Source organism: Peromyscus leucopus, chromosome 5, assembly GCF_004664715.2.
Source record: "Peromyscus leucopus breed LL Stock chromosome 5, UCI_PerLeu_2.1, whole genome shotgun sequence".
In the NCBI taxonomy this organism is placed as follows: Eukaryota; Metazoa; Chordata; class Mammalia; order Rodentia; family Cricetidae; genus Peromyscus; species Peromyscus leucopus.
In genome coordinates, this window is record NC_051067.1 from 122575154 (window position 1) to 122588583 (window position 13430).

Here is a 13430-nt window from a genome sequence, read left to right on the forward strand (position 1 = left end):
CCTTTGGTCTCACACAGGCTTAGTGCGGACCACTTAGGCTTAGGTTTCCAGGGTGGGGGTGACATTGTGGCTTTCTCAGGGCACCTTGACTTTGCCTTGCCTCCTGGGACAGCAGCTCTCTCTGGTTCATTTTGCATCCCCTCCCCGCCTCTCTGTTCACCCTGCCCCTGACAGTTCCAAGCCCACGTGACAGGTACAGTACACACCAGGCGTTTCTGTGTGAGCAAAGACTAGGGGAGACTTCGGCTAAAGGGACAGAGCCCCCCCCCCCCCCCCCCGCGCCCCCAGCTGGTTTGGCTGTGTTGAGCAGAGCTGACTTAGTTCTAACTTGCTGTCTCCTGCTTCCTCTTTTCTTTCCAGAACCTTCCGGTACCCAGCACTGCCTCAGGAGCCCAGGCTGCCCTGTTCCCTTTGGTTGTGGCTGCAGGTGTGGGGCCATGAGCTGTCTTCTGAGTAGTGTGGTCCCGGTGGCGCTGGCTCTGCTGGTCTGCGGAGCGCAGGCCTTTTTCCTCCCCAACACCACACATCTGGAGAAGCTGCTGAGCAAGTACCAGCAGGCAGAGCCACACTCACGGGTGCGCAGGGCCATCCCCTGGTCCGACCGCCAGGAAATCCTCATGCTGCACAACAAGCTTCGCGGCCAGGTGTATCCCGCCGCCTCCAACATGGAGTACATGGTGAGTGGCCTCCAACATGGAGTACATGGGGTGAGGGCAGGCAAGGGCCAGTGCATTCTCTTATGATTTTTTAGAGTTCTCATGTAGCACAGGCCGTCCTGAACTTATTACGTAGTTGAAGATGACTCAACTTCTGATTGGTCTGGATCCAGCCTCTTAAGTGGTGGGGTTACTGGTGTGCTTGGCTCCTTTTTCTGACAGCTTAGGCTGGCCCCAAAATCCGCTCTGTAGTCAAGGATGGCCTTGAACCTCTGATCTTCTGCCATCTCTCAAGTGCTAGGATTACAGGTGTCCACCTGCATGTTCAGTTTATGCAGTACTGCTGGGGATGGAGCCCAGGGTTTTGTGCATGCTAGGCAAGCACTCTACCAACTCAGCTACAAGCACTCTACCAACTCAGCTACAAGCACTCTACCAACTCAGCTACAAGCACTCTACCAACTCAGCTACAAGCACTCTACCAACTCAGCTACCAGCACTCTACCAACTCAGCTACAAGCACTCTACCAACTCAGCTACCAGCACTCTACCAACTCAGCTACAAGCACTCTACCAACTCAGCTACAAGCACTCTACCAACTCAGTCAAAAGCCCTCTACTAACTCAGCTACAAGCACTCTACCAACTAAGCTACAAGCACTCTACCAACTAAGCTACAAGCACTCTACCAACTCAGCTACAAGCACTCTACCCTCTGAACCATGCCCCCGCCTCACCTTTTCTGTTCTGATGCCCTGTTTCTCTCTTTCCTTCAGTGGAGTCAAGGCCTGGCTTCTCTCCCTGTTCAGCCCTGTTTCTGTCCTTGTCCCCCAGGTCACAGTTCCACTTCCTCCCCCAAGCAGCCACTGACTTTCAGAGACCACTCTGGTACTAATGGGTCCTTTACGGCCTCAAGGTCTGGAATGAGTGGCCAGCTATGTGGACCTGAGCAAAGCTACCTTTGGGAAACACAGTATGAACCCCCCCATCTTTTCCCTTGGGAAAGCTGGACACTCTTCCGAGATGTCAGCCCGCGGGTGACTGTGTGCTTTTGGGGGGTGGGGTAGAAACATAAAAATGCACCCTGGGTGTAGGGGAAGTTCTTTGGTCCCACCTAGCCCCACAGTCCCGATGAATCTCCCACCCGAGCTCTCACAGCCGCTTACAAAATAATCACTCAGAGGCTTATATTAATTACGAACTGTATGGCCTATGGCTCAGGCTTCTTGCTAGCTAGCTCTTTCATCTTAAATTAACCCATTTCTATTAATCCATATGTTGCCACGTGGCCGTGGTGTTACCGGTCTGCTGGCATCTTGTTGCTCCTTGGGCGGCAGGCCAGTGTCTGCCTTTCTTCTCTCTCTATCCCTCTTGGATTTCCCACCTGGCTCCTTTCTGCCCTGCCATAGGCCAATGCAGCTTTATTTGTTAACCAATGGGAGCAACATATATTCACAGCATACAGAAAGATATCTCACAGCACCTGATTCTGGGTAGTCTCCCTTTTCAGCTGCTCTGTCTGTTGCTTGGCCTTTGCCAAGGATAACAGAAGCCAGAGTGGTCATCCCTTCTGAGCTCTTCCTACAAGCTGTTTGGGGTGGCCAGGTGAAGTGGTCATTTGTGCCTGAGTTCCAAAGTGGAAACATCCCCCCTTGACTGGTTTTCCAGAATCGGGGTGGGGGTGAGGATGAGGAGAGGCTGATCACACCCCACAGGGTCACTTGTTGCCCACTGGCCCAGACCCTCTCTCCCTTGATAGCTTTTAAATCTTCAGAGATTGAGGTCCTTGGCTTCCCAGGCACTGCCCACGGTGGCTGGGTACCACTCACACATGGATGGGGCACCCAGCGATAACTCAGAGAGGCCATGTTGTCGATGGTAGCTTCAGACTGTCCTCATACCCCCTTGCCAAGGCTGAGACAGCTCCTGCTGGGGGACCATGCCCAAGGGGCACCCCCTGGGCAGGTGGATGGGGTGGGGTGTCTTCCCACCAGAGATGCCATGGAGAACAGGGTTGGAGGTGTGAGCGTGGGGACCTGGGGGAACCTGGGAGAACAAGAAGTATTAACACCAATCTGTAGATGGGAAACTAGACTCGGAGAGGCTGAACTGGAAGGGGCTGGCCCTTGACATACATGGTAAGGCTTCCTGCTCCCATACCTGCTGCTCCGAGGAGGTGTGTGGTAAACATGAGAGTGTGGGGGAGCAGGCTCCCTTCTCTGCCTTTCAGCCTTCTGCATGCCTGAGGCTTAGCTCACGGGTGAGTTCTGTGGAGTTATTGCACATATGCTGTATGCGTGCACAGGGGAAGAGCTTGACCTCATGGGTCTGCTGACCAGGTGGGCACCCCCACCCCCATCAGCAGGCTTCTAGAGGCTGCGGTAACCTGGTGACAGGTTGAGCAGAGCCGGAGGTGGAGGAAACCCAAAGGGCCGATGAAGGACTCAAGGCAGTTGCAGAAGCTAAAGACTGAGGGGGTCACAAGTGGGAGTGGGAGGACTGAGCTCGTAGACAGGGAAGGGTGTGAGGGAACAGAACCGTGAAACCTCACCACCTGCCACACCTTGCACCCTAAAAAGGAAATAAGTGAGGTGCCTCTGAGGAGCTGTGTGGTGCTTGGATTTCTGATTTTTTTTCCAACATAGCATGGTGCTCACGGAGAGTCGGGTATCCCCAGTGGGTCCCACAGACTTGGAACCGGAGTCTAGCTCTAGACTAGCTGGGTATGTGGCTGTGAGTCAATGGCCTGCCTTCTCACAGCCTCGGCCCTCTTTTCTGTAGGATGAAATGAGACGGGCACTCTCCAGGACTGTGGCAGGAAGGCGAGGACTTGGATGTATCCAGGGCTAGCCCTGAGGGTGTAGGTGGGCTCCCAGCTCCTGAGGACAGCCCGAGGGTGACCAGGGCTCTCACCTGCCCTCTATGTGTCTGCTTGCTGTCATGTGGCATCCCCCTCCAGTCTCCCACTCACTGAGGCTGAGAGAAGCTGGGCTCACAGGCATCACAGGCACAGCCAGAGCTCTGACAGCCCCGGGGCCGGGGTTTCTGCTTCAACCCTCCTGACGTCTGTGCCCTGTGCCATCTCTCCCCTGCAGACTTGGGATGAGGAGCTGGAGAGGTCTGCGGCAGCATGGGCCCAGGAGTGCCTGTGGGAGCATGGGCCCGCCAGTCTGTTGGTATCCATCGGGCAGAACCTGGCTGTGCACTGGGGCAGGTAAGAGTCGCCGGCACCCTGAGCTGCAGCGGCCCCCCACTTGAGTGGGATCTGGCTGCTGCAGGGTGACTGGCTTTGGTGCTCCTGTGTGTTGTCAAGATGTGGAAGATTTGAGGTTCTGGGTTCCGCCCCCAGCACCATCAACCAACCAACCAACCACCTACTGGGGCAACCTGCAGCTCTGACAGGCTCAGCTCTTCGTTTATGGCCTACTGCTTGGCCAGACAGCGAAGTATTTATACAAAATTCCAGCTGACGCCCAGACTGCCACCCTGGACGGCACCCCTTTCGTTCTATCAGCCCACTTTCCCTCTAGATTTATGGTGCCTCCTCGTTTGAGATGGCTTGTCCATCTGACAGACCCACATACAGCCGTTCTAGCCCCATGGCTTTGGCCTGGTGCTAGGTCCTGTTCTGAGGCCTTCCGGTCATCCCTCCCGGGGCCCTGGGCCGGTGATGGGATGAGAGGCTCAGAGTGTCCCACCCTTGATGGGTAGGTTTCCTTCCCTCAGGCATCCTGGCATGCGTACAGTGTTCCTAGGAGTGACAGGCAGGCTCCCTTCTGCCCTAGCTCCTCATGGCACATGCCTCCAAGGGGCTGACCAGGGTGGGAGGCCGTGTCCTGGGGACTTGCTGACCGCGGCTGCTGGTCCTGGGCCCGGGCGGTAATTGTTACAAGACCTCAAACTGCTTGGCTGACCACAATGCTGTCACAAAGGGTCATTCTCTATGAACCAACCACTCTGTTTACACTTGCTGGTGACCAAGGGACTGCGGGTTCACAGACAAGTTATTCTTTTTCTTCCTGATCGACACAAAACAGAGCAGTGAGCGCATAGTGCCTCACGCCTGGAATCCCAGTGCTCAGGAAGGGGAGGCAGGAGAATCTCGAGTTCAAAGCCAGCCTGGGGAAGTGGCCGCAGATCAGCGGCCTCACCACAGTGTCCTGGCTGTGTGTCACTCTTCAGCCATTTACTTAATGTCTGCTGGCCTTTACATCAGCTTCAAGTGAGCCTATAACAATGCATGTCTAGCCGGGCAGCAGTGGCACACCCCTTTAATCCCAGCACTCGGGAGGCAGAGGCAGGCGGATCTCTGTGAGTTCGAGGCCAGCCTGGTCTACAGAGCGAGGTCCAGGACAGGCACCAAAACTACACAGAGAAACCCTATCTCGAAAAACCAACCAAACCAAAAAGCATGTCTATCCTTCTCCTCCTCTCCGTCTCCTTGCAAAGTCCTGTCCCCCTGCTTGGCCCTGACCAACTCTGCTTCCGTCCTCCCTCCCTCCCCCTCCCTTTCTCTCTCTCTGGAACCTCCCACATGTAATCACTATTGCTGAGCCACACCCCACGCCTTTTCTCACTATTGCAGTTAAGTTCTCACTCTGTAGCCCAGGCTGGCTTTGAACTTGACACCCTCCTGCCTTAACCCCCGGAGTGGCTGAGATGACCGGCCTGCAGCCCCCTTCCCTGCACGCATTCACATCTTAAATCAAGGTGGTCTGGGCTGCAGTGTGTCTGAAACCTGCTTGCGTTTCACCTGGTGTGCACGCCAATGAGTACATCATTAAGGTAACAAATGTAAATCCTGCACACACAGGCGCCTCGGAGGCCACCCAGCATGGGGTAGTTTCAGGCAGGTGCCGGCAGGGCTGGAAGCCTGGCTCTGTGGACCACCTCCCACTTCTGTCCCTCTAGGTACCGCTCTCCTGGGTTCCACGTGCAGTCCTGGTACGACGAGGTGAAGGATTACACCTACCCCTACCCCCAAGAGTGCAACCCATGGTGCCCAGAGCGCTGCTCAGGGGCTATGTGCACCCACTACACACAGGTAATGCGGGTACCGATCTCCACTCAGCCTGTGCCCCAGACCTGGGGAGTGTGTTTGGAAATGTGAATGCTGGCATGCTTAACTGCCGGAGGCCTTTGCTTTAACTCGGTGCTTCTCAGAGCACGCTGGTTGGGGTCCTGCTGCTTGCTATGGATGAGTTCACGGGATGAGAAACTTGGAGTAAGCTCTGGAAACTTCTATGGCAATCTACATGGCTGAGGCTTTTCACCATCGTGTGCATACAGCTTGTTTTTAAAAGGCACGTGCACTCTCCCAGTGGATTGCCCTTCTCTGGTGCCCTACATACCAGAGTTGCCCCGGGGCAGCCTGCCCTTGAGCTGTAACACAGGGCTGTCTTTTCAGATGGTCTGGGCCACCACCAACAAGGTTGGCTGTGCTGTGCACACCTGTCGGAGCATGAACGTCTGGGGAGACATTTGGGAGAATGCTGTGTATCTCGTCTGCAATTATTCTCCAAAGTAAGAAAGACTGCGTTGTCTTGGTCGTACAAGCTGGCTGGGGTGCACTTGTTTGCCACAGGGGAACTAGCTAAAACTGGTCTAAACGGTTAGGAGAGTCAGCAAGGACTTGGGCCCTTTTTAAGGTCCCCCTGGCCCCAAGGTGGCTGCAGAGCTCCAGCGCTGTGTCTTCCCGTGCGATTCTACTTCACGTAGTAGAAATGTAGAGACGCTTGTGTCCGTCGGCATTTCCCCACGAAACGTCAGTGGCCAGAATTAGATCAATCATAGACAAGGGGGACCACAATGGCTCCAGCTGGTTTTATGAGTCATCTCCCAAGGCAGTGTACAAGCAAGAATAGTTGTTGTCTGGCAGGAGGAAGAGACGGAGTGGGGAGAGGAGCAAGGCAAGAGAGAGTAAAAGATAAAGGGGGAGGGGGTGAGTAGTGCTGTTTTCTCTGAAATGGAGCCACAGATGGAGTCCTAGAAGACATGCCCTCCTACCAGACTGACTTGATCTTCCCTTCCTGAAGAGGCCGCACCAGGTCGGCCCAGGATACTGCTCTCTCCTCAGCATCCCTGTCACAGCGCCCTGTCACTCACCCAATGGCTCACTGCACAGATATGTGCGGAGCACAGAGTCACTTACCCATTTGCAGTCTGTGGTTTGAACAGTGATGCTGGCCGCCATCCCGGCACGGGCACAGGCGCTGTGGTGGCTTCTCTGACCTGCTTACTTACTGGAGGAGTGGATGGAGCAGGCCAGAGGAGGTGGAGCGAGGTGGGGGTCAGGAGCTGTGGGGCTGGGAGGGGGAAAGACTGCGGAGAAACCTCGGAGCATGGCTTTGGGGCTTTGGGGCTGAGCAGCCGCTACACTCCAGCAGGCTCCGGTCCCCAAGGCGATGCCTAGCACGGTTGAAGGTAGAAAGTGAGGGACAACTTGGAACAAATCTTTCTGTTTAAAAGTGCTGGCAGCTCTGATCAGAAACATAACTCTTGGAACCAGTGAGATGGCTCAGTAGGTAAAGGGACCTGCCTCCAAGCCTGAGGACCTGAGTTTGATCCCCAGGACCCACATAATGGAAGGAGAAAACCAACTCTCTCTCTCTCTCTCCTCTCTCTCTCTCTCACACACACACACACACACACACACACACACACACACACTAAATAAATAAATAAATAAATAAATAAATAAATAAATAAATGTAAAAAGATTTTTTAACAGAAATAAAAAATTTCCCTTCCCTGGCACTATTCTTTCCCCTTTCTTGGTAAAGGTACCATATCATCATGGTCTTCTGCTTAACCAGCCGAGGACCTGTAGTGGCCACCTCAGGCTAGGGCCTGATGGCAGACACTTGCTCATGTCATGGCCTGTTTGGGAGGGTAGACATCCAGAATGAAGGCCTGGAGGCATTGATTCTGGGGAGATCTCCCCTGGTTTGTAGGCGCCCATCTTCCCGCTGTGTGCACACGTGGCCGTGAGAGAGGACAAAACGTGAGCACGTGCTTTGGGACTCTTCTCACGGGGGTACTGGTCCCACTGGAGCGGGGCTCCACTCTCCTGGTTCCATTAACCTTAATTACTTTCCTAAAGGCTCATATTGAAATGTGGCCCCAGGGGAGGTGGGGCTTCGTTGTGAATGGAGGAGGCGTTGCCTGGGAGACCCGTCCATGGTCGGTTGGTTCCCTAGTTACTTTTGACTGCTGTATGATATCCCATGCTGCCCAGGGCCTTTTCCTCCAAGTGGCATTCCCCATCTCTGAGCTGGTCAGGTCACCATCGTGGAACCAGGGTGGGAACAATGACCAAGAGCTGGGAATGGTACAAGATGAGCCTGATTTTTGCCCCAATGGCCTCATGGGTAAGGAGAGTGCCATCCATGAGCTCATCGGAGGTTTTGGAGCCTGGCTCTCTGCTGCCTGGCTAGAGAGGCCACCCAGTCTCTATGAACACTGGTCTCTGCCCTTATGGGCCTGAGAGCCTGGGGGTGTGATCTATCTATCGTTGAGGAAAGAGTCCAGTGTACTGAGGAGAACTGGTCTTTCAGAGCGGGACAAACCCCCGTGGAGACTCAGTTTTCTGAGGAGACCATCAGACTCTCCCATGAACAGTGGGTGGCATTTCAGTCCATGCTTGATGTCCCACTGAGGTTCAGCTCAGTGCCCTCCACTGTGTGTCCCCAGCCCAAGTACTTGCAGGGTTAGAACTGTGGGGTCCACGCCAATGCCCAGAGGCTGTTCCAACTGTCCAGCTGGGTCTATAGAGAGGGGGTGGACTGTGAGAGTGGCAGAGGAGGAGGCAGGACCCCTCCCCCAGGGTGGACCACCTCCCTCCCTGGCTCAGTGAGGTCATCACTCATTGGCCATTGGAGTGGGCCACAGGGTGCACAGAGGAGTCTGTACAGTCTCTCCATGACTCTAGCAGGAGCCCCTGCCTCCCTAGAAAGCAACCACAGACCCCCCTGGTGGGTCTCTTTGCTTTATAGACACTATCAAGAGTCTTGCCCAAGGATGTCCTGGTGGCTCCCCACTGTATGATTAAAGAGCCACCTCAGGGTAGGGGACACTGTCTGAGATCACTCAGATGAGTCTGGGGCTGCATCTGTCACCCAGGGAGCCATTCCTTACACAGTGCTCAGTGACAGGGTCTCATCATGGTACCCAGAGCCCCCTTGGCTGACTGGCACTGGAAGGGGAGGCCGAGAAGCTGCCTTTCCTGTACCAGGCTTGTGTCCTTCTCCCAACATCAGGGGCTCTGTTTGAGGTTCCCTAGCGGGCTGCTGGGCCTAAAGGATGCGTGGGGTTGGTTCATGGTGTTTCTGGTCTGTCTCCAGGGGAAACTGGATTGGCGAGGCTCCCTACAAGCACGGCCGTCCCTGCTCTGAGTGCCCACCCAGTTATGGAGGTGGCTGCCAGAACAACCTGTGCTACAAAGGTAGGTGGTGTGAGGGCCTCAGCCCTGGGGTGGCTTTCACCCTGGGGCCACAGATGGGGATGGCTGAAATGGAAATAAAGTCAGACCTGGACGGACTCACCCCTGCAGCCACCCCTGCCACCGTTTAGGTCTGTGCCCCTCTGCTCTCTGCCCTTGGCCCCTGCCACCTGCAGACCCCACTGTCCCGAGATGCCCCCGCCCCCAGGCAACTCCTTGGCTTGGCCCCAGTGGACAGTGGACATGGCCCTAGACCCAGACTCCCCCTTTGCCTTCCTTAGCGTGTGCAGTCTGCTTAAGACAGAGGGTGGTAAGTCAGAGGTGGTGGCTCGCACCGGCCGTCCCAGCACTTGGGCAACGGAGGCAGGAGGATTGCCACGAATTTGAGATCAGCCTAGGCTACATAACAGTACTCTGTTTGACCTCCTGGGATCTCCCCAAAACAAGACCTGCAGGAAAAATACAGGTGATTTTTGTTTGTTTGTTTTTTTGGTTTTTGTTTTTTGAGACAGGGTTTCTCTTTGTAGCCCTGGCTATCCTGAAACTCACTTTGTAGACCAGGCTGGGCTTGAACTCACAGAGATTCGCCTGCCTCTGCCTCCCAAGTGCTGGAATTAAAGGCGTGCACCACCACGGCCCAGCAAAATCCAGATGATTAACGTGGAACTCGAGCAAGCGGTTAGCTTAGTTTGAGTTTCACCCCATCAGCCACAGGCACTGGTGCCCTTGTCCCAAACGTATTCCCTTATCCCCTTGAGAGTGACTGCTGTCAAGGCTGCCTGGGGGACAGGCTGCTTTCTGCCTCGGGCTCTGTTGGCTCACACAGGGCTGCTTAGAAAGCATCCATTTTTCCTCTCACCGTAGACACCACACATTCTCACGCTTAACGTGCACTTGACGTCCTGGAATAGTTCTGGCTCTCAGAAGTTGTGTCTCAGAAGTGGGGGGGATGCTCCCCAGCTGAGCAATGTCTGTGGCTGAGATTTATGTTCTGTGTGGCTCCACTAACTGGCCAGGGCTGACAAGGTAGGCAGTGGGCAGGCTCTGCTGCAGGGGAGTCTGGGCATGCAGCGGTGACCCTCTTTCCTGTACTGTCCCTGAGATGGACACGGGGTCAGTCTGTGGGGCTCTGGGATGTGGACTAGCAGAGGAACTAGTTCATAGAAGACCAGGCTCTCTGCCACTCCAGCTAGCTGATGAGAGGGGCACTTATCAGAGGGCTGGGACAGAAGAGGGACAATTCAGACCCCTGGGTGTGTGGGCCTGCCTGCAGTCTGTCCCGTGAACTGCCTTGTGCCAAGTCCCCATGACAGCTCTTCCCTGGATACAAGTCTGATGTCCCTGTCTCCAGGGAGTCTCTGGGTGTCAGGCAGACATGCACCTGCCACCACGTTCTCATGACCCCCAAACTCCTCAGGAACTTGGTTGCCCTGTTATTACAGCTGCTGGCACACTCCAGGGCACCGGGCAGGTGTGTCCCGCATGCTGGGGCATAAACAGACCCTCCCCTCCACAGAGGGCTCTTTCAAGAAGTCAGAGCACACAGAGGCCCCAGATACTAGCCTACCCGTCCCTCGGTGCCTGTGTGCTTATTTCTTTATTTGTGGTGGAAAACACCCAACTTGGCTTAGCAGACATTCTCGTTTTCTTAGCTAACCATGCAGAAAACCTCCCCTAATTCAGCTTATCTACATAAGCCACTAAATAAGGGTGTGCCGTGGCACCCTGAAGGCCATGACCTATAATGGGGACACGAGGATTTAAGGATAAGGACAGGAGTTTCCTTCTATCCGGTGCCTCCCTGAGGGGGGATAACAGGCTGGGGAGGTACTCAACTCCCGGTCCAGCTATATCCCAGCTCTGTGAACCCAGATGGGTCTCTTTTACATCCCCTTGCCTCTCTGAGCCTCAGTTTCCTCTTATGTGAAGTGGTTGCTGTGTCTCTTATGGCAGAAAGATGAGGAGCGGGGGCAGGGTCTGTTGCTCAGATGTGATGTCACCATTCACAGAGCCAGGGGGACCTGAGACCCCCTGGCTTGGAGCAGACTGTGTTTTGACTATCTGGGAGTGAACAGAGCTTGCCTGGTCTGTGCAGGGATGGTTACCAGGAAGTACCCAAGTCCCTTTGGGTCACACATCCCTAGGGTATCTCACAGAGGGGATTGGGTGCATGTTTTTCAGTTTTCCATTTTCATGTGTGGGGCTGGGGACCAGGACCACCTGGCCTTGCTCTGAAAGAGCAAGCCACCTCAGACCCTCCCAACTAGGTTTCTCTTAGCAAAGCTTACCTTTAAACTCATCAGATCCTAAAGCCAACGGAAGAAACCCAGCTCCCTCCCAGACAGCCTGGCTGTCAGCAATGGGCTGTGAATGGCCGCATTGATGGCACGGGTGTTGAGGCTGCCTGTGTAGGTGGCCTAGGGACTCAGTGGAGGTTCAGCCCGGAGTTGGTGCTACTGTGCCTTGGGAATTCCAGCCTTGGCAACCTCAGACCTTGTTGGTGGGCGTCCTTTTTCCTTGGCTCTCAGGGGGTGGGTGGGGTTTGAGTCGCTCCTTCACTTGGAATTTTGTTGAGCTTCTCCTATGTATGGAGTGTTGGGGGTACAGTGGGCCATGAAGGTGGGGCTCCTGGTAGCAAAGATGAAATTAGAGCCGGCCAGCCATGTGCATGTCTTTTCACCTCTGTCTTTCCAGTCCCTTCTCCTCTCAGGCCAGGGCTAGCCTGGGATGAATTAGTCCCCACTGACTTCCCCAGTGCTCTACCTAGAAAGGCAGGGGAGCCTCACTCATTGGCCCTTCATTTGGATACCTGTCATGGTGGCGGGGGGCATCAAGACCCAGGCTGCCCCTCTGTGAAGACTGCCTTTGCTCCAGGAGAGACAGTAGCCCTTGAGGATGATGGGCCTCTGTGGAATCAGAGAGGCTTGTGGGTGCTTCATTTTTCCCTCCTTGAAATAGTCTTGGCCCAAGCACATCCACTGACATCCAACTCTGCCCCGGAGATAACATTTTCTCATGAAGGAGACTGCCAGCCTCGGGGCAGGCCTAGGGAAGTGTTAATAAGCGAGGTTAAGGTGGGTGGGTTGAGCTGCGAAGAGGCAGTGGGGGAGGTGTGTTCAGTGGTTTATTGGACGTCAGGGAGCTTCCTTTGAGGTGTGTGGAAGGTGTTTCCTGCCTCTGGCATCCAGACATTTGTGGAGAACGGTGGTCCTGGGTGGGGCTACCTGGGGCTCATCCTGGGTCAGGTGGCAGAGGAGGGCAGCCCACCCTGGGCCTTGGCTTTGGCTGGAGGTCAGAGTTTGGTGTCCTGGTAGTCCCCCTTCTATTGTCCTTCTGAATGAGAATGGAGATTAGGGACCTGATCCTCAGGGGCACCACCAGCCCATGAGGTGAGTGTTTTAAAGGGGGGGATGATAATGGAGAAGGAGTGGCCTATGATGCCCTGGGGTGGGAAAAGATTGAGACTGAGTAAGCTGCCATCTTTTAAACCAGGGGCTGGGGCTTTGGGTAGTTCTGTGTACCAGGTCTAATGCTTTTTGAGATAGGATCTCGTTATGTAGTCCAGGCTGCCTTGAACTCATAATTCTCCTGCCTCAGCCTCTGTAATGTGAAGATTGCAGGTCTGTGCCATATGTCCTACCCTTGAAGTAGTTTGAGATAGAGTATACTGGTTGGGGTTTTTGTTTTTGTTTTTTGGGTTTTTTTAAGTCAACTTGACACAAGCTAGTATCATCTGGGAAGAGGAAACCTCTATGGAGAAAATGCCTCTCTTGGCTTGGCCAGTAGGTGTGCCTGTGGGGCCATTTTCTTGATTAATGATTGATGTGGGAAGGCCCAGCCTACTGTGAGTGGGACCACCCCTGGACTGATGGTCTTGAGTTCTATAAGAAAGCAGGCTGAGGGGTTGGGGATTTAGCTCAGTGGTAGAGCGCTTGCCTAACAAGCGCAAGGCCCTGGGTTCGGGCCTCAGCTCCGGAAAAAAAAAGAAAAAGAAAGAAAGCAGGCTGAGCAAGCCATGGAAAGCAAGACAGTAAGCCGCACTCCTCCATGGCCTCTGCATCAGCTCCTGCCTCCAGGTTCCTGCTTTGGCTTCCTTCACTGAACTGTAAGCTGTCAGCCAAATAAATCCTCTCCTCCCTAAGCTACTTTTGGTCAGGGTGTTTATCACATCAACAGAAAGCCAGTTAGGGCACAGGGTCTCATAATGTGGGCTAGACTGTCAGGTTACTTACTTTATAGCCAGGGCGGTCTTGAACTTGAAGCAATCCTCCTGCTTCAGCCTCCTGCATGCTGAGGTTACAGGCATGAGCCACTCTATCTAGCCAGGTCCAACA

General features: G+C 54.5%; 1 protein-coding gene across 1 annotated transcript in view; it reads left to right on the forward strand.

Annotated features, from left to right (window-relative positions):
- Positions 1–13430, forward strand: part of Crispld2 (cysteine rich secretory protein LCCL domain containing 2) — a 56892-nt gene that overhangs the window by 13028 nt on the left and 30434 nt on the right. The window contains exons 2-6 of the mRNA XM_028880787.2: positions 361–677; positions 3752–3870; positions 5568–5700; positions 6064–6179; positions 8999–9099. Of these exons, the coding sequence (XP_028736620.1) occupies positions 438–677; positions 3752–3870; positions 5568–5700; positions 6064–6179; positions 8999–9099 (709 nt within the window). The 5' untranslated portion in view covers positions 361–437. The remainder of the gene's footprint in view (positions 1–360; positions 678–3751; positions 3871–5567; positions 5701–6063; positions 6180–8998; positions 9100–13430) is intronic.